Source organism: Rhea americana, unplaced genomic scaffold (genome assembly GCF_003343005.1).
Source record: "Rhea americana isolate MKP2758 unplaced genomic scaffold, rheAme1 scaffold_140, whole genome shotgun sequence".
NCBI lineage: Eukaryota > Metazoa > Chordata > Aves > Rheiformes > Rheidae > Rhea > Rhea americana.
Window position 1 is genome coordinate 1,233,174 of NW_028185484.1, and position 25,925 is coordinate 1,259,098.

Sequence of the window (25,925 nt, forward strand, 5' to 3'; positions counted from 1 at the left end):
CCTTGGGCAAGAAATTTAACTGTTTAGGGCCTCAGTTTCTCCCTTGAATAGTAGAGTTCAACATGCTTAAAACTTTCAGATGAGGGTTAGTGTGAAAAAGCAGTTCTTTCTTTTGTTCTTTCTTTCTTTCTTCCATTCCTTTTTCCACCCCTTCTTTCCTCTACCCACTCTTCCTCCCTTCCTTTTTTTCTTTTTCTTTTTTTTATTTTCCTCTATAACACCCATCTATTTATCCGTGTGTACTCTACCGTCTGGTCTTTGTGAAAGTGTCCTCCAAAGATTCAGAAGAAAAGAGGACAAGAGAAGCAGTCTGCTGCCTGAAAGCATAGGGGCCACAGTGGGATGCCGTGTGCTGGGCTTTTTACCAAGCCTTTCCCACTACATCAAGAATCTAAGTGCATAGTTATCAATTCTTTTCTTTCCAGAGTCTTAAATGGTTCATGCAGGAAACTTTCATTATCTTTTGAACCTTCCATCTGTTCCTAATTATTCTGGGAAGATGTTTTCACATACCTGCAACATTTTGTCTAAAATTTCATGACTTTTTATTCCTATAAAATCACTTAAAAAATCCCCTCCAAACTCCCTCAGCAGTGACACATASACAGTTCTAGTTTTTCTGCTCCCCCGCAAATGTGTCTAGTGGGAATGTTTCACACACAACATCACATACAAGATTTCCATTTTTCACTGGAAAAAAGTAGAAAACCACAAACGTTTCCATGGAAAACATGTCTTTGGGTCAGAAGCTAATTTATTTATTTTAGTGAAAAGTATTTTAGGGAGCCCCCACAGTCACAAACCCTGATGAAACGTCTTTATCCTGTTCTCTGCTGAAATCTTGACTTTGCTGGTCATTAGATGGCACTGTTTTTTTTCTTTTTCCACTCTTGAGCAGTCTCCCAGCACAACGAGGGCAAAGAGATGAGGGAAAAACACCTTCAAAACAGACATCCTGATTGCACAATATCTGAAAGATATGGAGCAATTACTGCCGGAGTGTGAGTTTTCCCACACTGCTGTGCAATTGGAGCTCGTGTGTCAGAACAACATCAGAATTAGTTGCATTTTGGTGCTGGGTAGAATAAGCTTTATAGSCCTCCCTTCAGCACAGCTATGTTGTGTGACCGACCTGGTGTTTACTGGCTTCTCTTAAGGCCATGAATACATGAAGTTTAGCAAAGCACAATTTTAGTCATTACTGATGAAACTCTTGATCACAACATAGAGTCTTGCTAGCTCGCCTATGTGCATATTTTTAATCCTACCCTGCAGTATTGTTTCAGGATAGCTGGAGATCTGGGAAATAGTTTACAATTCCTACCTGGAGCCATAGCCCAATGGGAGCTTGGAGTCCTCTGGGTGGGGACTGTGGATGTTTCAGGCTGTGCGAGTTGGAGGGCCTGCTGGCCAGGGAATGATTTGGGGCCCCAATTGTCCCCAAAGCTGCATGATGTTCCTGTCAGTGTGTTCCTGCACATATGAATAACGTTGATAACTGCTGAAAATGCACACCCGTTACTGCAAACTGCTTTCATGATAATCAAATCCAGTTTCCATATTCTCTCCTCCTTTTCCAAAATCAGTTCCTGTGGTCCCACAGTAGATCCATTAGCTAGTGCTTTGTGAGGCTTGAACTCCACATCTCTCAAGCAATGAACGAAACTGGGAGATGAGATGAGAGTCTAGTGGATAAAGAAGAGAAAACTGAGACTCCTTGCCACAGAACAGATTTGGATATGAATCCTGAGAAGGGTTGAGTATTTGGGAAAGCTGTTGGCTTCAAAGGGTTGGACATTTGGCAGAATTGGGACAAAAGGCTGACTTGTCTGTGAATCTCCTTTGACCCCTTTATTCCCTGCCCTAGCCGCATTCTGCATCTCTGGATCAAGAGGTTCTGGCAAGGTTGGATGGCCTCTGACTGTTTGAGTGGTTGGTCTCTAGCCAGTGAAAGCCAAGGGAGTTGCTGGCATGAAATGATCCCTCTTTAATTCCTTGCAAAGGATCCATTTGTCACCTCCAAATCTCATGTATTCCTAGGATGTCAAAAGCTTCTTATCAGGACCCAAGCAATGGGAAGATTATTCTATTGCTCCTCTCCTTTAACACTGGGGATTTTTCTCCTTTCCCAAAGTATGAGTTTCCTCATGAAACACAGGGAGAGGGAAGTTTTATACTGCCTKCATGAAGCAGAGATAAAACCTGGTCTTAGGAATTGACTTTACTGATGATATCTGAGCCAGTGAGCTGACTGAATAAGTTGAGATCAAGACCAATCTGAAATTTGCTGTAGCATCGGGGCCAGACTTTTCAGCAGGTATCAAGATGACTCAAGAACCGGTGCCATAATGGATCTTGGAAYTGTCTAGTCCATTTTCTCGTATGGCATCTGCTCAACCAGGCTATCTCTTATAAGCCAGTCCTCAAATCTAGGAGTCACTTCATCCTTCCCAAGCCATTTATTCACATGCCCTGTGCGTATATTGAAAAAAAAAGAGTCCAAAATTCATCCATCCACCCATCTGACAATTGTTGCTGCACTGCTCAGTGCTACAGTGTCAGCACTCTGAGGGCTCAAATCTCCTTTTGAAGCCTGTTAGAAACAGATATTCAGATTCACATGAACGTTGGCTTCTCCTGGCCAGGCAGTAGCTGTGTGATTCTATGGCAGCTCCTTTCCTGCTCTGACTTGCACTTATGCCCATCAGGTAAAGAGCAGGAAGAGGGAACAGCCAAGGCTTGAGTGACTCTGGGTGTGTGTTGTGGGGTCACTACATCTCAAGTGTGTCATTTTTCATAGCCTCCTTTGTGCTGAATGCTTCTGAAAGGTGACACAAGAGGAATATATTTTCTGTTCTATTAAATCATTGCTGGAGACTGTCACTGCTCCGGCATGTTAGCTGYGGAACTTAAAAGGAGCAAAGGACTTATTTGCAAAATACATGTTGGAAGGGGATTAAACCTGACATTTCAGCTATGGAGCCTTCCCCAGGCGAGAAGAATATATAGAACTGAAATATGTTTTCCCTCTTCCCTGCCTGCTGGAAGTAGGGCCTATACATGAGTTATTGTTTTTTAATCCRCTTCTGCAGATGCTTACCAAACGATCTCTCTTGCTAGTTAACAAGGTCCCTCAGCACTCATCTTTCAAGGTCATAATTTGATCATCAGGTGGGGATTGGGAAGAAATGCCCCGTCTGCCAGCATCTGTCTGTCAGAGGGAGCCTCTCTGACTTACAATGTTACGGCAACAAAGGAGAGAGCAGATTTCTGCTGGCTCAGGGCTTTCTCGTGCTTCTCAGCGAATGATTGCTAAAGACAAGTCAGGAATAACAAGAGCTGCAGTGCTTTAGTCAAGGGTTTTTTATCCTCAGTAAACCATGTGTTTGGAAAYTTGACTTTTTTGACCTTCAGTGCAATTCAGCCTCCTTTTCCTTTTAGGCATGTCTATTCAGCTAAGTTTTGGTAAATGTCTGGGCAGGGTGATGATTAGTTGGGGCATGGAGGGTAAGAAAATATGCAGACCAGGGCATTTGCAGTAGGCTGTCAAACTTTTCTACTCCATTTAAAAATATTAGCTCTGATTTAAAGATAGTTATTGCCTCCACTTCTTGTTCAGCTGCTGTTTTTCACCTGGAAGTGCTGCTACGTTTGCAGGCACCATGATCCTCATTTCACCAATGGGTTAACTGAGCCATGGAGTGATGAAATGACCCTATGCAAGATCCTATATCTGGAGTGGGGCATGGATGCCCTACATAGMACCGATCAGAGGATGTGTAGGTCCCTGAGGCAGGAGGGACAGGGCAGATGGGTGGCAGAGGTGTAATAGGCTCCAGCACCTTGACTGTTCTTTGGCAGCCATGTGTCTGCTACCCCAGATTATTGCCTCCTTTACTTGAGCCATCAGACTTGACCTCCGACACCTCATAGACCAGGCAAACCAGGTATTTCCAGCCCTACTAAAGTGTATTTCCCAGAGGACATGATAGCCAACTGATGTTAAGGAAAGACTGACTGTCATCCCAAAGATGGATGAAATTGTCCTAAATATTACTATGAGGCTCTCTGGACTGCATAAGACACCATATGTGGGTGAGATCGGATGCCTCTCTGCTCCTGAGTTCTGTGCCTGAGGTCATCATCTATCTCTGAGTGGTGTGCACTGATTTTTCTCTCCTACATGCCACAAAGATCATTGTCTCCATGGTAACTGAACCACATCAGATAAAAACAGACCAAAGCCCACGAGCTTGCAGAACCCAAACAATGCAATAGGAGGGAGGAGGAGACATGGGAAGCTCTTGGTCAGGCTGTCAGAGGTGCATCGTGCAGACAGATATATGGTCTCCTTTGTCCTGTGCTTTGTCCTGCTCCAGGGTCTGCTACAGCTCCCATGTAAGACAAACACATCCATCCGCTTCCCAATACTCTGCATTTGTGGAAAGCTGCAGTACCTCCATGCACTTCCTCTGCCTAATCTGGTGAAGCTCAAAGACCTGGGGAAAGGACAGGTTCTGGCTCCAAGTACTTTGATCCTCACTTCTTTGGGCAGAGTGGTTGGTATCTGAGTTATTTTCCTATTCCTTTGGCTCAGCCCTGGTCTCCTTTCAGAATCACTGGGTTATCCACCTTCACAAGCATCTCTGGAAAGGCTGCTTAATTTTGGATTTAAATCAGAATCAGCCTTTGAACAGATAAAAATGGCACAAAACAGTTATCTGTGGTGATCTTCAGGCAAAATTAACTGCCTTACTGCAGGCATCATTTCCYTTTCCCACTCATCCTTGATCTCTTTCCTGCTCACTCACCTCCTAAGTATGAATCTCTTCCTTCCCTTTGCCTTCCTGACAGGCAACTCCTTACCCTTTCTACAAGTGGGTCCTATTCAAGCATTCATCTTGCTGTCACTACATCACCCAGACATTTACCATCTGGAACATCYGTCCTGAGACAGAAGAAAAGACCCTGAACATCATGAACTGGAGAGAGTGTGCAATGGCAGGGTCTCCTCTGTCTTTGAACAGGCTGGGCAGAGGAAGAGGGACTCTAACCCAAAGACTCTGCTTTGCTTTCGGTTCAGCCTGTTTACATATACATATGTATGTGTGTATATATGGAGATATATATAGATATAGAAAGATGTAGATAGATACATGTATACATTATATATATATATATATATATATATATATATATATTTTGTGCAAAGATTGGATGAAGGTGTGACTTCAAAAGTGGAGAGGAAGGAATTGGAAGAAGCATTTAGCAGTGCAATGGACCAAARTTCTGACCCCTTCTGATAGAATCCCTTTAAAAACCAGCATCCRTTGTACTTTTGGAAGGACATCACTAGACAAGCATTTTCCCTCCAGTCTCTGGCAAAAAGTCAACATTTGCATTTAAATAGTACTTTTGGTATGAAATAGAGGCATGCTGCAGAATAGCTGCACAGAGATAAAGATTGCTTTAAGGATGTGTTGGGCGGGGGGAAGCGGGAGAATCTAACCGAAAGCCCAGCCCCATCTCCCTGTGTGCTGTCAGCAGAGGAGATGTTATTTATGCAGAGTGTGCCCACTGAGATATAATCTAGCACTCTCAAGAGCCTCTGCTTGCTGGAGGTGGAATTATAAGAATTAAAAATTACAAGCGTAAAACAAGGCCAGTCTAAAATGAAATATTACCCAGTGGGTGTAAATAATTCATGGGCAAAATAACCCCCAGGGTTCCCCATCGATCCATCTCACTCCACAGATGCAAAGAGGAACAAACTGTTGAAAGGGTGTTTGAAAGCCTCGGGGGTGCTGAGCAGAGTGGTCTCCAAGCTTTTACAGGCTTGAGGTGGTTTCCARACTGCTGTGGTTCATGTGGGCAGTAAGTGGCTCTATGGTTTGTGCCCTGTGTGAGCAGTGTCAGTGGTCCCTTGCTGGGGATAAGGGGGTTGCTGGAAGGCAGAGGTGGCAGGGGAAAAGGTAAGAACTAAGTAGAGGGAGRTTTTGTAGGAGAGAGGCAGGAATTCAGCCTGGATCATGGGATGATAGCACTGGGAAAGGATGAGTGATGACATCAGAGATTTCTCTGATGGTGAAWCCTTTTCCAGGGTTGACCAGGGGAGAAGAGAACGTTGTTTGGCAAAAACGCATGTGTTTCTCCTGTTCTTCCAAATGGAGCTCACCTCTAATCTAGCCTATATTTGCAGAGATTTCCCATAGAGCCCAGGAAGACCATCTTTGGGAAATATCCTTCAGCACAATTAGGTCCATTCCCAAATGCAGCGATGGGATTTTTTGAAAGGCTTCTGCTAAGCCTTTCATGTACAATCTGGCTATGTCTCAGGGGAGAGGAGCTCATGCAGCTCCCTCCTCCAGGGAAGAGTGGGTGGGAGGGACCTGCAATCCCCATACAAGCAGAGTTTGGGGCCATAACTGAAAAGACTGGATGAAGCTYAGCATGCTGCAGCCAGAGTTTGCTTCTTAAGAGGAGTGCTTCTGTCTAAAACTATAACCTCTCTTCTGGGCCAAGTCTATGCCCCACAGACAACAGTTCTGAGAGACTGGAATGAGACAATTTTGTCTRAGAGGGTTTGGTTCTGTACTGGGAAGAAAGTGAAGGAGGAAGAAGAGCATCTTCACACTGTAAACGGTATTCTCCTGACATACACATGGATGTGTATACATATCTATATATATGCAAGAGCATCTTTAGAGGCAGTAGAGAGTAAATTACAGTTTTAGAAAGCTAAGAGAGCCTTCATGGATCCTATATGGCTCTCTGTGTAACAGGACCTATTCACAGATGGCAGTTAACCCTGCACACCCAGGAACACCCAGCCGTGCAGAGCTTCCATGGCTGTTGCCTCTCTGCCCCAGCAGATCTAGCACGTGTTGGTGCTGGCTCCACAGTGACAGCAGAAATGGATGCAATTAAAACAGTCTTTGTAGAAGATTTGCCTTTGAAATCTGCCTTCAATCCAGCTATAAGTCATGTAGAGAGCTTAGTGTAGTGCTGAACTGGCATATTCTGCATCTCAGAAGGGCTTTTGGACTTGCAGGCAAGCCCAAGGTGGTGCATAATTAAGCTGTGGAACTCCTTGATCCAGGACAGAATCAGCACGTGGGTCCAGAAATTGATTCAGCAAATTCAGAGATGAAAAATCCATCAAAGATTTTCTACCCAAATGGATATGATTCTATGATGTCCTGTCCTGTCTGGGCTTACCAGCTATGAGGCTTCCCCTGGTGCGTCCTTGTTACCTATCAGTATTTCATATATTTCTTGGGCTAGTTGGGAGTATTTTCCTGCTTTTCTTGGCACTCAGTAACAGGTGGAGAGAGGTTGTTCTCACCTGCAGGTGTAATTTGTTTGGCATTGTTGCGATATTGCTGCAAAATGGCTCTCTTCTTTGCCTGTCCCTGCAAAGGTGGTGAGCAGGTAAGAAAATAGTCTTCTGGAAGTCAAAGCCTAAATCTTGAGTTAAGAAAAGGTCAGTAAATTTAGGAGGAAGGGAAAAACCACAGGAAATACTGTTTGGATGCCTGAAGATGCTTAAAGAGAACAGAAAAAAAGAAAGGAAACAGAAAAGATGGGATTGGAGAAAAGGGAGAAATGGAATAAGGCAGTGTTTGAAAGGAAGGGACAGAGCTCTGGCTACTAGGATTATTAATTCTCAAAGAAGACATAAAGAGCTAAACAAGGAAAATGCCACGYGGAGATCACACATTGTTTTTAAGGACAGGCCCCTAGACATGATCCCTGCTGGTTGAGCTGTAACCCGACTCCCAATCAATCTCTCCTCCCTGAAATGTCACTAACCTATACTTAAGTGCAATAAGACTTTCCAGACTAATTGAAATTCTGAGCCAGAGTCAGGAGACATTTGCTTCAAGTAGTGTTTTAATTGTCTGTTCCCTAGGCTGGTAACAGAATATTTTTGCTCTTGCATTATTCAAGGAGACACAAGAGCCCAACCTTTCCCCTTAGGTTAGTGCCTTTCCTGTCTTGAGTTTATGTTTTGTTCTTTATTTGGCCTCTGCTCATGCATTATCTGCACATATCCTCATGTGCCTGCTCAGCCAGGGATCAGAAAACCTCAACCATTCCGTTGGTTTAGATGYAGCATTTTGATTCAGCCTATTAGATAGAAACAGGGGCCAGCTGGGAGCTGTATTTAGACCCCAGTGCTTCTGCAGCTCAGAATAATCTTTTCTCTTAGAYGTGAAGACACTCCATCTTCCTGTGCATGAGGAGTTGCTTGTCCTAGAAGCCTCCTATGTACCATTTGCTGCAACCAGTAGCTTGCAGTCTGGTAAAGAAAGAAGGGAGACCCAAGGTGTCTGTGACCTTCCCTTCTCTTCCAAGAGCTGGGTGAGACATTTTCCTGTGACAACCTGCCTGCCCTCCCCATGAGATGCTGTGAGTCTAAAATGGACCAACAAGGACTCATCTGTGCCACCACCTATGGACCAAAAACAAGTAGGAGATGAACATTACTTTGTGCCACATGATTATGTTGGCAGGTACCATACCTCTCCAAAGAAATCAGCTTGGTGCTTTTCTGGCTGCAGTTTGGGACAGAGGGATCTGATGGGGCTTGAGTTTCACTGGGCTGAGTAAAATACACAGAGTTGCTTTCAAGCCAACATCATTGCAAGGAGAGGCTATCTATGTCCACAGATCATGGTGACAATGAGCAAAATTTGCCTTTCTTCTCCCACTCTCCACATCCTCATAAAGCATCATATTTCCCATAGTAATCACAGACCCCTGCTATGATAAGGAATAGAGACAGGGAGGAGATGACTCCTCTGAAATCATACATCAACCTTCTAGCAGGACTAACCAGATATCTTGCTCTGTTGGCTTACAGTCCTATGATGCAGCTGTCCTCTACCATGTCAAAGAGCACAACTCCCTGCAGACCTCAGAGCTCCTGGTTTCAATCTTCTCTGCAAGGAACATCTGGACACAATGTCCTGAAAGTCATCCTACCAAATGGACAGCTGGTTGTGGCTGTGGATCAGCAGGCAAGACATCTATACASAGCAACTTCACCCCCTGCCTTCAGCAGACAGGCTTATTTTTYCTCTCTCGTCGCTATCCACTTTTGGTTTGCCCACTCTGCTCATTTTAAACATTTCTGCTTCTCTCCATCTCCCTCATCTCTCAGGAACTCAGATTCTGAGAGCACAGTTCCTCTGACCAAATGGCATTGTCCATGTCTAAGATGGTCATCTGATCTCTTTCTGAAGGAGAGACATAGGCATTTCTAGGGTGAGCCTCATCTTGCCCTAGCAAAGTGGTGAAACAGATAACTGAAACAGTGACCTACATAATAAAAGTGCTTATTTCACTCCATTGGCTATGGAGGGAATTTCTGACAACTTGCTTAGATGGAAACATTTGCAATCTAGAGGTCTAAAACTCGGTGAGATGCTACCCACTCTGGTAGTGTTTTGAGGAATTGTGTGTTATCTTGCAGTGAGTTCAGAATATATAGATCAAACTGCTTAGTTCTTTCTTGCCTTTAAATCTTGCTGTGCAGGCAGAAGTGGCTCTCCTGAGGATAGGAAATTGTATTTTATGTGTAATTGATTCGGAGTTCCTTAGAGCTTTATCCACCCATCAATGCCCAAATGGCTCTGCCCTCCAGGCTGCGGAGGATAGAGGCGTAAGTTATACCTGTTACTAATGAGCTTTACACTCAGCCAGCTTAAAAAGATGAACTCCCAGTCTTTTCTACTTYGAGTTTTAGGTGTGGCTTCACTGATTCCTCTCTCATTTAAAGACACTCCCACATTCTCACATCCTCGCTTCCCATTGAGCATCAGAGTTTGGATTCCCTAAACTTCATTTCTTTTCTCAAATATCTTTTTCCTAATCCAATTCTTCTTCTCCCAATGCAGCCTGCATAACAACACACCACATGATGACTTTTTCCACTTAGTAATTGTGTGTTCTCATGGCCTTGGAGGAAGGACTGCAGGTGCAAGACGACCCCACTTTGGCAGAGAGTCCTATCACAGTCACTGAACTCTCATGTGAGAAGCAAAATTTAGGGCTGGTCAACCAATTCTTCATCTGTCTCATTTTTGCAGTGGGGACATAACCTCCCCTCCTAGGCAGCTGGAGCATTGATGCAGGAGAAATGGGCAGCCAGAGGCAACTTCCTGGAAAACTTTGGCTAACTTTCCTGTAAAGGATGCTTCAGATTTTCTCAAACTGATTCTTCCAACAAAATGGGACTTGCATAGTTATGCCTATGGGGGATTGTCTGAATCTGCCTCTTTTATGAGMTGAGAGCTGGATGTTTTGGAATTAGTTTATGGTTTCATTTCTTTTTTGTTGACTATAATTCAGGGCATGGCTGCTGGAGCGAAGAAATAACTTTTGAGAAGGACTGTGAAGAGAGAGGGCAAGGGTGAGGTAGAAGCGAAGAGCTGCTAACAATGTTGAATTTAACACATCTAGACAGCATGTTTTAGAGGGTGAAGCTCAGCCCATTCCCTCTGTCTTCTCCCATGCTCCACCTTTGCAGTTATCATTCGTTATGCTAAGTCCTCACCTCGAAACACACCCACACATGACTTACTTCTCACCCCTGCATCAGCACATACACCAACAGGCCCAGACTCCAAATTTAAATACTTTAATTTAGATGTCTAAAGTTAGACCACCTGAATGTCTCCACTGGAATTTTCTAGCAGTTTTGGGGGCAATAGATGGACTGCTGTTCACCCTCAGGCTGCTTACACAGTTTACTGACAGTGCAAGGAGCACTRTCATATGAAGACATGGGAATACAAACACAGATAATTACTCACTGTCAGGATGTGCTATCCAGGACACAACGGTCTTGAACCACAAATTTCACATTGAGTAACAAAGCTGAGCAAGGTCCATGGTGTGCAGAGCTGAGGTATGTGGTCTGGAGACAGTTTCCATAGATGAGAAGCACTAGTGCTAACCCTTGTATTTGCGTGCTAGCTAAAAATACCTCAGAGATGTGTTGTAGTCTGTGAWGTTCATTGGTACTGTCAGATCTACTACTGCCTTACTAAATATCTCAGCCAGTAGATGTTGCTCTTGACTCGTACTGATGAGCTCAAAGATGTGCTGGGGCTGAGAAACTTGAGGACCCTCCAAATACAAGAAGTGTGGATTTGTGCCGCACCCAGCATTCTCCTTTTGGCAATCACAGACCATCCTGGCCAACAACAGAGGAAAAACATAGAAAACAACTCCTCAAACAAGAGTCACTTGAAATTAATAGATAAAATTAGTAGTTGTTGTTTGCTTTGTGTTAAGTGAAAATTGCTGCTCCTATAGTCAATATTTCTAGAGGAGTCATTGGACTGTACTTATCGGAAGTGAGACCTGAACAGCTACAGAGAGAGAAATGGTTGGACTAAACACTGTTGAGCAGTCCCAGATTCAAACAGGTATTGATCTGGGTATTGCAAAAGCTGCAACTATCTCTTGGAGTTGCCCACTATGTTTCTTTTGTGCTCCTAGGAACAGGGGCTTCATGGCATTTTAGGGAAMTTCAGGTACCAATCCTGTAGAGAAGAGTGGGTAGCAGGGCTGATCACTGTCGCTGAGGTTGTGTTCATATGATTATCCAAGAGGATTTAACCACTTTTCCTGTGTCATGGAGTCCTGGRGGAAAATACTTTGCATAATGTATTGATACTCCATCGTGAGTCCTTGTCCATACTAATCAAAAATAACTCAACCACTCCTGAGTACTCTGTGTACTGATGGTGAGAAAGAGAAAAGTAGGATGTAGAGAAATCTTCCTCTGTCAGTCTCCATCATCTAATCCCCTATTAATTAATTTCCATGTATTTTCTAGGCAGGTGCTGGCAAGGGAGTTGCATCCTTGTTCTAGTCACTGGAATCCACCCATTTGTGCAGACAATCTGTAGCTCAGGGATGTTCATCTGCATTTTCTCACAGGAAAATAGCTAACACACATGACAATTAGAATTTAAACATGGTCAATAATTTGTAAAATTATCTGAATCTCTGTATATCTGTTAATTTACCCACTCTTCCCCTCTTCACTGTCTGTACATGTTCATTTTTCTCATGCTGTATTACCAATCACTGCAGCCTTTAGCCACTGCCTAATGCAAGCTCTTAGGATCAAGGACTGTCTGTGACTGCTTTCTTCCACTCCACAGAGTACTTTCACAAATGCCTAATGCTGCACATGACAGCGTGCTGGGAAAATGCCCATCTGGACTGGCCTGATTACAGGTGATGCCGTGTTTGCAGTATGGTGCCATRCAAAGATACCAGGCAATATAGTCAGGGATCACACTCTCCTGAAGAAAAGAGGACTAGAGAGAGGAGGGAGAGACTTCATCTTACCATCTATTTTGTTCTATTTTGCTTCATTGGATGTACAGGTCTGGCAAAACAGAGCAAAAGGCAGATCTGTTCCTTAGATTCGTGACAGGCCCTGGTATGTTGGTGCCATCACTCAACCTGGATGTTGCAAGTGTAGACATGGCTCAGTGTTGCTTTCTCCAGTCATTTTGTCAAAGATGGGACTGGATCCTGCCACTCTCAGGCCTGTCCCGGACATTAATTCATAACATTGCTGCTGACTGCCTGGGAAGTGTCTGAGCAATACAACACACCAAAATTTTCATTTTAGCCAACCTCTTATCCCAGCCATCTTGTCCCAAGCCATCCAACCATAGGTTTTTAAAACTAGTCAGTCTGATACAATACTAGGGACCCACTGAAGGGCTTGAATGCTCCCTAGTACAGTGCAATTTCTGGTCCCAAACATTTCAGTTTGAACACGTCTCTCCAGCTGTATTAGTTACTAGTATCTCTTTTCAGCAAGGTAGCTTCCTGAGCTGCCTCAGCCTGAAGTCCTTATTGGCCTCAAACTTTGGCTTCCAGATAGGCTCTTCTCTGCTCTAATTCCTAACTACTCAGAGACATAGCTGAATTTAACCATACTTTTGGCTCACCCAGAGTTTTGCTCTAACCTTGCCAAAGTCATGACTTAACAGTTTTACCCACCTCTCTATTAACATGAGGACTTAATAAGAGAAAAAAAAAATAGAGAGAGAGTGAAGCCCAGAGCCTTCTCCTTCTTGAAAAATCAAAATCACACACACACACACACAAAAAAAACTTAAACCCACTAATAGTGTGTCAAAAGATGACCTGGTAAAGGCAGCCTCTGCCCAGCAAGGCAGCCAGGATTAGCATCTTCCCATTACAGGATGAATGCAAGTGACAGCTCCAGGAGGAAGGGGACACCGAAGGGAGAAACGCCTGCTGACAACTTGCTTGTTCGCCAGCCTTCCTCAGAGGTGCACATGCACCGAGCGCTTTCATGTGGTTTTCAGCTGCCTTCATTCCCCTTCCAGGCAAAACCCTTATCACTGACATCTCTGTGTGAAGAGGGTTTGGCTGCGTGCATCAAAATGTCATTAAATATTTGATTTAATAACTGCCAAGGCACCCGCCTCAGCATTGCACCAGAGCTCCTGGTTATGGCTCTGTCTTGGGAGTCGTCAGTGGAGCCAGGGGTGCTGCAAGCTACAAACAGTGCTTGCAAAGCCTTGGCAAAACTTTTCTGACTAGGGGATACCTGGACTCTCCTGGTTGGTTTGTTCTGTGTCCTCCTGCAAGATGCTTAACTCAATTAAGTTAAGAAAATTTAACTCCCATCTGTGCTATGTAACAGACTCCCCGGGAGGCAAGTCTCTTTGCTCTTCTGGCCTGCCCTGTGCTCATCCTTGCAGTGGCAATAGTAGCACAGCCCTATCTTACCAGGGTCCTGTGAGTCGAAATGTGTTGGAGCTCATGGAAGATTGAGATACTGCAGTTCTAGGGACTGTAGAAATCCTTCAGCTGGAGATATTGTTCAGGAGATGAGCTCAAACTGTGTGGGACTTTCAAAGCTCTGAGTGCTATAACATGTCACTGCATTTCTGTTTTTATTCAGGGTTGGGAAAGTGCTCTATACAGATGAATAAAAACAATTTCAGGGAAACTAAGGCATGTCAGGCCAGGGCAGATGGAAAATGAAAGAAAATTTCACAAGTGTTTTTCTTTGATTTCCTTTTTAATGGCAATAATAGTGACGTGCATATCAGGAAAGGTTTCCATCCACTTGGGCTACACAGTTATGTTTTAATGTGTTCATGTATTTTTCACCGTACAAAGGCACACGTGTGTCTATGCTAATATATCCCCTCTGTGCTTTGCACAGAAGCCCGGAATAACTTGAAGAAGCAAATTATATGTGAACTCAGCTCTGATGTGATTTATACAGTATCAGAGAGGTTCAGGGTGGGAAAGTATTTCATCCCTCCCCAGCGGTGCATGGTGGATTTTTCTTTACAAGTCTGTTCTCTGATGTTTTGTCTGCTCTGCTTTGAGAGATGTTAAGTGATGAGGCCTCTACGGCTTCCTTAGGGGAAGACTTTGCCACAGTCTTGTTTGATCTCCTGCTCCAGACTAAACATTCCCTTTCTCATTTCCCTACCCACCTCCCCCATTATTTCCACAGCCTCACAAATAATCCCTCTTTATCCCTGGTGTTTCATTTGCAGGGATTCATGCAGTAAGCACAGCTTTATGCTGGGTTTCCTTGAAAGCTAAGCACCGTGACCTCATTTCCATCTTTCTTAAGTGATTTTCAGAGCAAGGGTAGGCTCAGGTTGGTCCCCAGWGTTTCTCTCTGGGCCTTGCTACTTTCATTTACAGAGATGGTGAGCACYTGCAAATGTTATGGAAATCAGTGGCAGCTTTGGCCCCTCAGCAGCTTTGAAAATCACACCACTTTTTGTTGTGCACCCAGAAATGATCTGAGCATCTTCTTGAATGGTGGCTGGAATCAGCCAGACCTTGAGCTGTCTGTGCTCTGAGAAAACATCCATGAAAGGGGGTCATAGTAATAAAATTAGAGCAGAAAGTGGTAGACCAACTGGAAAAATACCAGAATTGATCCTGCTGCCCAGATCAGGTGTCTTTGGCCCAATATCCTCTTAATGGTGGTGGCTGACCAGGGAAAATCGTAACAGGACAACCATAAGGTGACAATTACCCGCAGTATCCTTCCAGCCCTCAGCAAGTTGCGGCCCAGCAACTATCTGAGCAAGAATTGCTGACCAAAAGCACTTGATGGGTTTCTCTTTTATGCATTTCCTCAGCTGTTTTTTGTACTCATATGAATTTTGGCACCTTTAACATGCAGTAACAAATCATTGTACAGCTCAACAGTCCTCTGTGTGGAAAATTATGTCCTTTATTGGTTTTGCACCTGCCTCCTACTCATTTCATTCRATGCCCCTCAATTCCTATATTGGATAAGACAGTGAACAGTTATTGTTTGGTTGCCTTTTGCTGGCCACTAATGAACTTATATCACATCTTTATCATTCTCTCTCCACTACTCCATCTGCTTTCCATAAAGGAGAGTCTTAATTAATGCACTTATTCCTTGCACCRAAGCTGTTACATACTTTTGATCATCTTTCCTGACTATTTTGGTGTTCACAATTATATCTTGTCACATTCAACAACTGGCTKGATCCACACAGCAAAAGCAGCACAGTTGTGTGCTCTGGGTCCTTTCTCTTGACCTGCAGGAAAAACTGTTGTTAATGCAGGGTTTGTTAGAGGTAAACACACACATAGCATGAATAGCCCGATCCTGGCTGTACAGTTCGATGCACCGTTCACGAATTTCCCCTACCCTGCTCATTGGCTAGCCTAACTTAAAGTCTACCARTGGTTTCCACAAATGGGCTCAGACTAGAGAGTGAAATAATTATATAATATAAATATTTGTATAAATATTTGTATGCAATTGTTTAGGTAATAAATCCCCTTAATTTGCAAGGCATTCCCAAGAAAGTGTGTTTCYTTGATTCATCTTAGTGGGCTTCATACTGTAGATCTTTCTTCTTTGATGGTCTTATGTGTCGCTAGTTCAACATGGTCCATTTTCACTTAAAATGTTACTAGGATTTCTCTTCCAGTCATATTCCTTTGACCTTTGCTGGGTCCATGCGTTTAATTTGATTAGCCTTTAGTCCAATAACCTAACAGAGTTTATGACACACAGCATGGATTCTGGGCAGAAAAGGKTACTAATCCCCCAACCTTTCCATTTTGCTTCTCATTAGGTAAACAGGAGTGTSTCATGTTTGTACATTGCTCATCAAAAGCTTTGGGATCTGAAAGAGGAAGGTTGTACAGAAGGGATGGATTTTATTTAGGCCACCTGACAGTTCTTGGACAGCAGTGCAATGTAAAAGATGTGGAATAACTCACTTTGACCCTTGGCCACTCCTCATATAAAGCAGACCATAAAACTCTCTTTGTGCATACTGTGCCAGGCAGCTCCATAAATACCTCCAGGATGGGAAATACATTGAGTGCTGGTAACAACTGGGGAGAGGAGAGGGGCAGAGGGGAGTGGGTGATAAGACATGTTGATGTGAACCCATGTTCCCACATTCCCTATGGCATTATTCTTGCTAATTACGGATTTCACAATGCTCAAAATGTCCTTTGTGGGCCAAACRAGCCAGGATTGAGGTTCCTGTTTTATCTTCATTGTCTTCTGCATTTTATTCTAAGGACATTCAGGAACAAAAGTAAGAAACAAAAGCAATAGTAATATTAATATTMCTAACAATATTTTAAATAAAATAAAGAGATTGACACACATTTTAATCTGCCACTTGAGTCTGTTCATCATTTCAGTTTCTAGGGTTCATCTGATTGCAGAACAACTGGGAAAAACAAGTAAAAGCTTTGGTCTACTTAATAGTGCACCAGTAAGGCATGATTAACTTTACTGTGAGATSATAGTCTTGATGACCCAAGCTAAATACTTGGGAAACTTGAAGGACTTTAGGGAAAGAAGGAATAATAATGGCAATTACTGGAAAGTGGGTTATGAGATAGAGATGTTATAAACTGAAATCTGATCTAGATTTTAGGATATTTGGGAGTTTAGGTTCAATATTAGAGTAAGCATGCACAATCAGCAAGACAGCAAAGTATTATATGAGATTTATTTTTAAAAGGAACAAGAATGAATCACTGGAACAACTCACTTGTGCTGCTATAGGCTCTTCAGAACATGGGGCATCAGGAAGGGAAATCTTCCTGAAAGACTTTTTCTTACTTCCACAGAAGAAATAAACTAAGTAAGCGGATCTCTGGGGAAGGATCATTGCTTTGTGTAAGAGGAGGCTGACTTTGTAATACTCCCTTTTAGCCTTGCTATTCCTCAGTGCAAGAAGAAAGGAGATGCTCCCTCTGGAACCTCTCTCTCTATCCATGGCATAACAAGTTTAAATAAGACATGCAACTTTTGGATGATGTAAGACAATCTCACTCTTAATCTCTCCTTAGCTTCCTTCCTCCTTGCTTGTTTAAGAAATAATAACTTTTTTTTTTCATGCAGCTGAGAGCCGCTGATGATTCTGAAGTGATAAGTCCACTATAAATATTTCCAGACATAGCATACAGAACTGTGATGGCTTTATGTCATCTCAGCATGTTTTTTCAGACACAAGATGTCCTAGCCTGCTGAGTTTGAGAGAGAGCTGCCAACCAGAAGTGTCTGCAGCTGAGGTCAGTGGGAGGCTAAATCCAAAAAGCAAAATCGGAGATGGGATGTAGTGTGTCAGCAAAGACCCTTTTGCTGTAGTCTATTGACTGTTTTGTGTTGATTCTTTAGTCTTTTTGCTGTTGTCACTAGCATCTAATTTAAGGCATTTCTGTTAAATTAAAAGGCATGACTGACTGACTGGCGTCTGAGACACATTGCAGCTGTCAGCTGCAAAGATAAACTCCAGATCAGGATGCATATCTTCCCAAAGATCAAGGGTGTTTGGACGAGAAGCTTATGTGGAGCACACTCTGTTAATTTGTGGTAGGAAAAACTTGTTCTTTTTGCATCTCCACTTAAGATTCCAAACAAGAAATGCCAAATATGAGCTTGAAAGTTGAGTCTGACCATCTTGCAAGTTTCTCCATTTAGTTGTGTAGAATTAGAATGCATTGGGTCAGCCTAGCATGAAAAGTAATTTGTTTTAGTATGTGATCATGATAAGAACCGACTGAAGAAGATCAAAAAGCTCTTTAGAAACTGGATTAAAGGCCTCCCTGAATGACAGCCTCCACAGCATTGAGAAAAGTCCCACGATCAGCAGCTTCACTTGCAATAGTTGGCTTCACAAAACTCATGCAAGGGGCTAGGACTGCTCTCAAAAAATAAAAGCCAAACCCTGCTACATGACTGAGATGATAACTACTGGTTGTGATGGGAACCTCCAGAGTCAGAGGCATGAGCCATAGCTACACAAGTCAAGAGAAATAAAGGGCAGAAAGTTCTGTAAGCCTGTAAGGCTGCAGTTGAGCCAAACTTTGCCACGTGGAAATAGGTGAGGTATGTGACCTTCACCYTGAAAAGCAAAATCCTTCATAGAACAGTTGCAGCAGACTCATCATCTCTGGATTAAGGACAGATGACTACTCAACCCTCATCAGTCCATAGGGCACAGCAGTTGACTGAGAGCTGATGAAAGGGGCAAAGGGGACTATCTGTAAAGGGTCTCCTTGATTTCAGGGGGATTCTGCACTGCGTTTCACCTTTGTTACTCATTTCTCAGCATCAGGGACCTCTTTCAAGCACATGTTTGAAATGAACAGTGAGAAGAGGAGTGGTGAAGTTGTGGGGCAGCCAGATGGTGAACCACATTTCCTGGAAGACRTGGAGTTGTGGGTCTCCATCCACCCTGCTGCAGCCCTATCAGTCACCACCGCTGAGCTGAGCAAAGGGCATGCCTCCAGCCACTCAAGTGGCAAAATCCCATCCGTATCTCCTCTGTGGCATCTGCAGTGGGCTAAAAGCATTTGTATAGCTCGTTAGCACAGCTCAGCTGCTCCACACTTGCAGTTATCTGGCCATACTTTTATAGCAGCCACATGCTTCTGTGGAATGGGCAGAAAAGCTGAATATTTAACTCATTGTACGGTCTTTCTTTCTTTTTTTTTTTTTTCCTCCTTCAAAGATGGGATGGGTATAACTTTATATAATAGGCTTTAAACAATTGTTTACAGCACCACTAAAAAAGACAAATCATTCGAAAYACCAAATGACTAGTTCCAGGAAAAGAAGGGAAATTTCTAAAGGTTTATCTGAAGGCCAATAAAGAGGATAAATAACATGCAATATTTCATTTGTCAAGACCATGAGACAACCTGATAATAAAAATGGCCATAAAGAGGGGAATTCCTTTGTCTTGGCTGTAAACGCCTTTGTTGATTTAATGAGTGTTCTGGTGCTTCTGCTTGAGCTTCTCTTTAGCACTCACAAATCRGATGGAAGCTGAGGAATAAGGAGAGGAAGAAAGTTATCTGTCCCCAAMCTCATAAAGAAATCTGGCTCTGGTTAAAGGCTTAAGATTGTGTGTTTTTTATCTTATATTGACTCTTTCTCTGGTTACTGGTGATGAACAAAGTATGGAGAAATCAGAGATGGAACCTACACTATCTCCACATCAGTTCCTGGTGTGAGCCTGGGGAACATCTATTAATGAATTAGACCAAGCAGGAACATTGAGCCCAGCCTTTCTTTCTATATAATCTTATGGTTGTAATGTTTTCATAATAGATTACATCATGAAATACACACTTCTTTGAATAACCATCCTTAAACTGAGGACCCCGTGATAGGCTATCAGTTTGGATAAATAATTTGTGTTTTGCTTAATAATAGTATATAATGTTACTTTTTAATTCACTGGAGCAATTATGCTCTTTCCTTYAAAAGTGAAAAAGAAGAAAGTATCCCAGACATATTATGCACAAGCCTAGCCATAGTTTGTGCAGATCTACCTACTGCATTCCCCAAGCTCACTCCTAATCAGCAAGGGACCGAGAGGGAGGAAGTAAAGAAAATCATTGATAAAAGCACAAAAAGCTTATTAGCTTTTAAATGTATCTGGTTACAGATATTCTATTGATCACCTCAAGTAAGACATCAGGATACCTGCCCTTGAGCCAGTGGCCTTTCCTGTGACTGAAACACAATCCGTTTCCCATCAGGAGACAGGAGAGACAAGTCTAAATGTTTCTGCATGCCATTTAGAAAAGGAATCAGCAGAAAGTCAGGGAAAGACATTGCTCTTCAAGGTCAAACATTTATTTTATGCCAATAACAGCCTCATCCACCCTGTCATTGCCAGGATCTTGGACCAYTTTGCTGGCATGTTTGCCAACCATGTTTCCACCTTAGTCTTTCCTGTTTCCCAGGTAATATCTCATTCTCATTATTTAAGCACCTTACACTGCATTCAGCAGCATGTCTGATGCTGAACATGTTTATTCTCGCTCTGTCTCTGTCTTGAGAGTGAAAGATCGGAGGACACCCAGGCTGGCAAAAGCACAAGGTCCCTGTTTGTGTGTGGCAGGAGAAAGTCTTTTAAAGTCCAGCCAAGTCAGTGGAAAGAAGTTCCTGGACTCCATGGAGCAGCAGAGCAAACCATGAAATTAAACAATTCAGGGTGAAAGTCAAAGCAGAGGTGTGAAAGTCTGATGAGCACAATTCACCCATCTCTGTAGGACTAGCACAATATGGAGTTCACTGAAATGGAGGAGTGAGTCTGCTCCAGTCCAAACTGGAGGGCCTGGCCCATGTGTACTGTGGATGCAGTGAGAGCACATGTGATGCCAAGACTCAGAGAAGTGGGAGCAGCATCTTACAGTGCGAAGATGAGGAAGATGAAATATCCTCACTCATGCACTCACTCGTGTGTGAGTAATGGTTTGTAAGGAACACACCAGTCCCTGCATGGGTTTGGGAAGAGATAAAAGGGTGTAAATGATGTCACTGCACAGGGATGGGGAAGGTACTGAATGTGTGAAACTGGGAGAAGGAAAACCTGGTATGACCATCTGCCAGACCAGGGGACCAAGTGAGTCCTTGGGGAAGGGCTGTCCAAACCATAGGCAAGTGGAATTATCTCAGGCTTCAGGATTGAGGCAGTGAATCACTTCTTGGCTTCTCATGTCCTTAATCTGGGGCACTGAGTGARCCCATTCCCATGCAAGGGGGTCCTGGCAGATACTCATGTTCTGACCTGGTGCCTACTTGAGCTATTCACTCATAGCTCAAGGATTCACTTTTTTCTCAGACACACTGGTCTCCTGGCTCAGGTGCGCAGAGTGTAGAGGGTCCCACAGCTCAGAGGGGAGCTATGATCTCCATCTTCCCATAAATAGCAATAAAAGGAGGCTGGGCCAGCTGAAACGAAGGCACATGCACCTTTGATGGCTCTAGCTCTGGCCCATGTTGGGCAGGTCATGTTCAGATGATCTTAGCAGTMGATTCTGCATTTGATGTCCCACAGAGGCCAGTGGTTCTTGGCAGCAGCCTTGCAGGGTGTCAGGTGGAAAAGGCTACCGAGGCTCAACATTTCCCTTCTGCAAGTGATAGGACCATTCCAGAAGCAAGGATCTCACTGGCTCCACCAGCTTGCAGTGTCATAGCCGGTGGTATGAGGGGGGGGAAGCTGTGAGTCGCTGACAGCAGCACTGAGCATGCCTGCAAAAAGGAGCCAGAAAGCAGTTTGTGAACATGTTGCTCCTAGATTAGAGTCCTGTGGGTGCTTGAGGTGGATCCTGTCTCCCTCCTTCACTAAAGTTGTCTGGGGTGCAGTGACTCTCCGTGGATGGTAGCACTGGTGTATGTGCAGTGTGGGGAAAAGGAGGGCCATTTTGGGCTCAAGAGGGAAGTGAGTGGTAAAACCCCAACCACTTCCCAGCTCCCCTGTGCTGTCTACAAATGGTGACATGCAATTGCCTGGAGTGAAGAGGGAGGAGACATAACCTTGCTAATTCTGAATGTGTCTTTTCTTCAAGTGCTTTGTGCAAGTGTTTCCTGGTGTTTAAGGATGARCAGGCCACAAAATGGAGAGAAGGTCTTCTCTGAGGAGGGAAGCTCCCTGCCATAGCAAGCAGAGCAAGACTTGGATGAGTTAGTAGTGGGGCTGGGTTTTCAGGAAGGCAGAGTCCCTGCCAGAGATTGGGAAAAGTTGAGAGGTCGATGAAAAGGCAATGCTGTTCCCTTCTCCTCCCATATCTTGACCCTTCAGGCTCACCTGCGATGTTTAGCCCTACTACATTCGAAGACATCCCAGTCTGGGGCATGGCAGCGGGTGCATCACAGGGTCCACAGGACTGGCATTGCCTCTGCTTCCTGCGTGCGGGGCTCTCTCCTCTCTCCCCACACCGCGGCTGATGGGGCTTTTCTGGATTTTGCTCAGGTGGCTGGAAACCTTGGTCGGCTTGGGGTGACTGTACCAAGGACTGCGGGGGAGGCCTGCAGACCCGCATACGCACATGCAAGCCCCTTCCCAACGAAGGTCTTGCCTGCGAGGGAGTCCTGGAAGAAGGAAGACTGTGCAATAGGAAAGCGTGCAATAGTAAGTGGAGGCATGTTCCCTAGCACACGCGCGAGTACTTTGACCTCAGGCAGAGCCTGCAGCTGTGGCCGTTGCAGCCCTGGCACCATAAATAACGAAGGGGGCTTCAGAGACACAGCTAAGCTGCTGAAGGGCTGTGTCTGAGGGGCAGCCCGCAGCTGGGAGCCCTGGGGAGCGTGCGACGCCAGCTGTGCATGGCCCCTTCCCGGCTGTCTTGCGGTCACACRCGTGCTGACACACGCGTTGCAACACACACGTATGCAGATTCAGAGCTTCACTCTACAGAAGGGGGTTAATTTACAGGACTGCCTACGCCAGGTATTCAAACTCTACTGCAAAACCTACCACCAATGGTAAAATATATCCCTTGAAGGCATTTCTCTAATGTTTGGCCTCTTGAGCCTCTTCCCGATAAAAAAAACATGAAGCTAGGAGAGATGCTAATCTTGCTGCTTATGTCTCTTTCCAGCTTCGTTCACCTTCCCAGTCAAGTGCAATGTTGCTTCCTCTTCCTTTACAAAACTGCAGCCTACTGCACTAAGGTGTGGAGCCAGAGCTGTCTGTTAGACARCTCCGGACAAAACATAGGGCCTCGGAGAGGCAAACTCTTTGGCAGAGGCTTTGCTCTCCTCCTGAAATGCAGCTGCTTTCCAGATCCTCTTCTCCAGAGGGCAGGGGACAGATTGTCAATGCCAGTCAGCAGGGAGATAGTAATGCGTCAAGCTTATGACCTGCAGCACTTTCATTTTCAACACTTTTTTCACAGTAGCCAACTAGAGCGGGGGATGGAGAAAAACAACAGCAGAAGAATCCCAGCCCAGCAAATGCAGGCGAATGGCTGATTATAATTATGCTCTTCTTTTTACTGCAAATTTGCAGTGAAAGATGTTTGAATAATTCCTCCAACTAGGCAAATAACTAGGGAAAGCTTAACTGTCTTCAAAGGCAGGGAAGTGTCTCCTGATAAAGGGGAAGTTCAAATAGAGGGACGCAGATGAATTCCTCTAATAAGGGGTAAAACGATTTCATGCATTTTTTACCACTTCCATATATTTTAATCTTGTTGCAATTAGGCTTTTTTTAAAATTAAACTTTCTAGTATATTGAATTTCATTTTCTTGACTCACAGTTGCTAATCTCCTACTGAGGTTCGCCCACACTAGGGAAATTTAACTGGTATCTCCCACACTTGTTGGTAACTTTGGAGTCTTAATGCAGCTGTAGCTTGGGGCCATGAGTGTACAAGCGAATGTGTGTGTGTGGGCAGGAACCTGGAAGTCTCTTGATTTGAAAGGAGGGTCCAGCCATCGGACATAAAGGCACCTGGATGGAGCTGGCTCCCAGAGAAAGGGTCACGCTGGTCTTCATGGGCACTTCAGTGGATATGCACTCTTCTGCCAGGAGAAGGAAGTGGAGATGGCACTGGTGGCAAGAAGAGGGGGCTGTGCAGCTGTTCTTGGGACATGGGAGAACATGGGACCCCCAGCGGAAAACCTCCTTAGACTTGCCTGATCCCTCCTATGCTGGATAATGAGGTGGTGGGACACTCCAGCAAACTCTTCCCAGGACATCTGTCCCAGGGCTTGATCATGTTCATAACCTTCCATAGGACCTGCTTCTATTCCTTTGCCCTCTTGAGCTGGGGTGCTCCAGGCTGGACATGGTTTTCCAGGTACAGCCTCACCAGCACTGAACAGAGGGCCCAGTACCTTCCCTTGATCTTCTGATTACGCTCTTCTCAACGTGTTGCTGTACACAGCTTGTTTGGTTTGCATAGGAGTGCCCTCCTGGTTTGTATTCAGTCTTACACCCTCTTCCTCAAGATCCTCTTCAGTGGGGCTGCCACCCAGCCTGCACTGACCCATGGGGTTACTCTCGCTGGGGGAAAAACTTTGCACTTCTTCCTGCCAGCTGTCACAAAGTTTCTGTTGCAAGAATGGGTGAGGAAGGGCTGTGTTGAGACTAGCAGTCTAGGTTGTGCTTCTAGCTCTGTTCATTGCATGGAGCAGAACAGGCAAATTTCTATTTAATCACTTGTCTTTTCTGGAGTGCAACACTCAGAAAAGCTGATCCTAAGTGTAGAAAAATCTGGTTGTGCCCCAGGGCTCTGATTCAGTAAAAAATTTCACTTGCGTTCCTATCTTCCTTCTATTACCCAGACAACTCCTGCTCCAAATTAAAGTGGGGCTTGTCTGGCTGARCTTATTGGGGGAGAAAGGATCTTGACCTAACTGGAAGACCTTAGTTTGGAAAGAGAGTACATTYGCAGAGTGAGGCATCACAAATTAATTTATCCGTCTAAAATACTCAAAATAAGTTAATTCTGGTTAATTTTCTCAAGTGCCTCTTTTTAGGCCAACCCCTGAGGCCCGCTGTGATGCTTTAATGATGGAAAGCTGGAAAGCATTTGAGGGAAGATGTGAGCAGTTACTTGCCCATTGCACAGCTTGAGATCTGAGTTGCTGGCCAAGAAAGTCAGGTTAGAGTAAGACAGAAATCACCACCGTCACCTTCAAAACAAGGGCAAAGTCATCTCTTCACTTTAGCTTCTCCTTGCTAGCTTCTGTCTGAGTGTTTCAAATTGATGGCTAATTAGCCAGGGTGTTTTATTTCTTTATTTAGATCTCCTGAGACAAGGAGAAGGCTTAGTCTCATATGTGGATGGATTCTCAGCAGGAACAAACTGAGGTGTTCCCACTCAGATCCCTGGAGCTACTCAGATGGATGCTTGCAGAAAAYATGTGAAGATTTCATTTGGTTGTTTTATTTGGCTCTGCCACAGAAAATGATGTTAGAGGGATCTAACTTTTCTTGTCCTCCTGCTGCCATCCTTCCTCTTCCAGACCTGCTCCAGGTGGACTTTTAGCATATCCTGGAATGTAGCAGTGGGCATGGCGGCTCTCAGCCTTTCCATGAGGTGTGACTGCTTGCAGCAAGGTCACTGAAGTACACATGTAGCCACATGTGGCTGCCAAGGCTGAGTCTGAAAGTGCTGGCTGGAGACTGCAGTGCTGTTTAAAACCAGTGCACATAGACAGCTGAATAACTGTGCAGGTGCCAGCTGCTTTTGAGCTCTGAGTAGCTGGCTTTTCCACTATGCAATGGAATCTCCTGCTTGCTGACCATCTTCTATGTCTTTCAGCCTGAGATCCCCACCCAAGCCCAAGGGCACATGAGCCAGGTAAACTTTTTCCATAGGAAAAATCTGAAGCTGAGAAACACAAAAGAAAACTGGGACAAAGTGGAAATGTAACTTTTTCTGGGAACAACAGTCCTGCTTGAGCAGAGGAGTCTTTTTTTGATGGCTTCCATTCAGCTTGAGAGATAATCTGAAGAACAACATTCGGTGTTTGTTATAACTCTGATTATTCCTTGCTAGAGGCAGAGAATCCAGTGGTATCTTCCTCTCCAGTACAGACAGGGGAGATTTCCTCCATCTGTTGGATA

The 25,925-nt window shown here is 44.3% G+C and overlaps 1 protein-coding gene across 2 annotated transcripts in view; it reads left to right on the forward strand.

Annotated features, from left to right (window-relative positions):
• Positions 1-25,925, forward strand: part of ADGRB1 (adhesion G protein-coupled receptor B1) — a 201,995-nt gene that overhangs the window by 18,636 nt on the left and 157,434 nt on the right. For both annotated transcript variants that reach the window (XM_085298728.1, XM_085298729.1), the window contains exon 2: positions 22,320-22,478. In XM_085298728.1, coding sequence (XP_085154854.1) covers positions 22,320-22,478 — 159 coding nt within the window. The remainder of the gene's footprint in view (positions 1-22,319; positions 22,479-25,925) is intronic.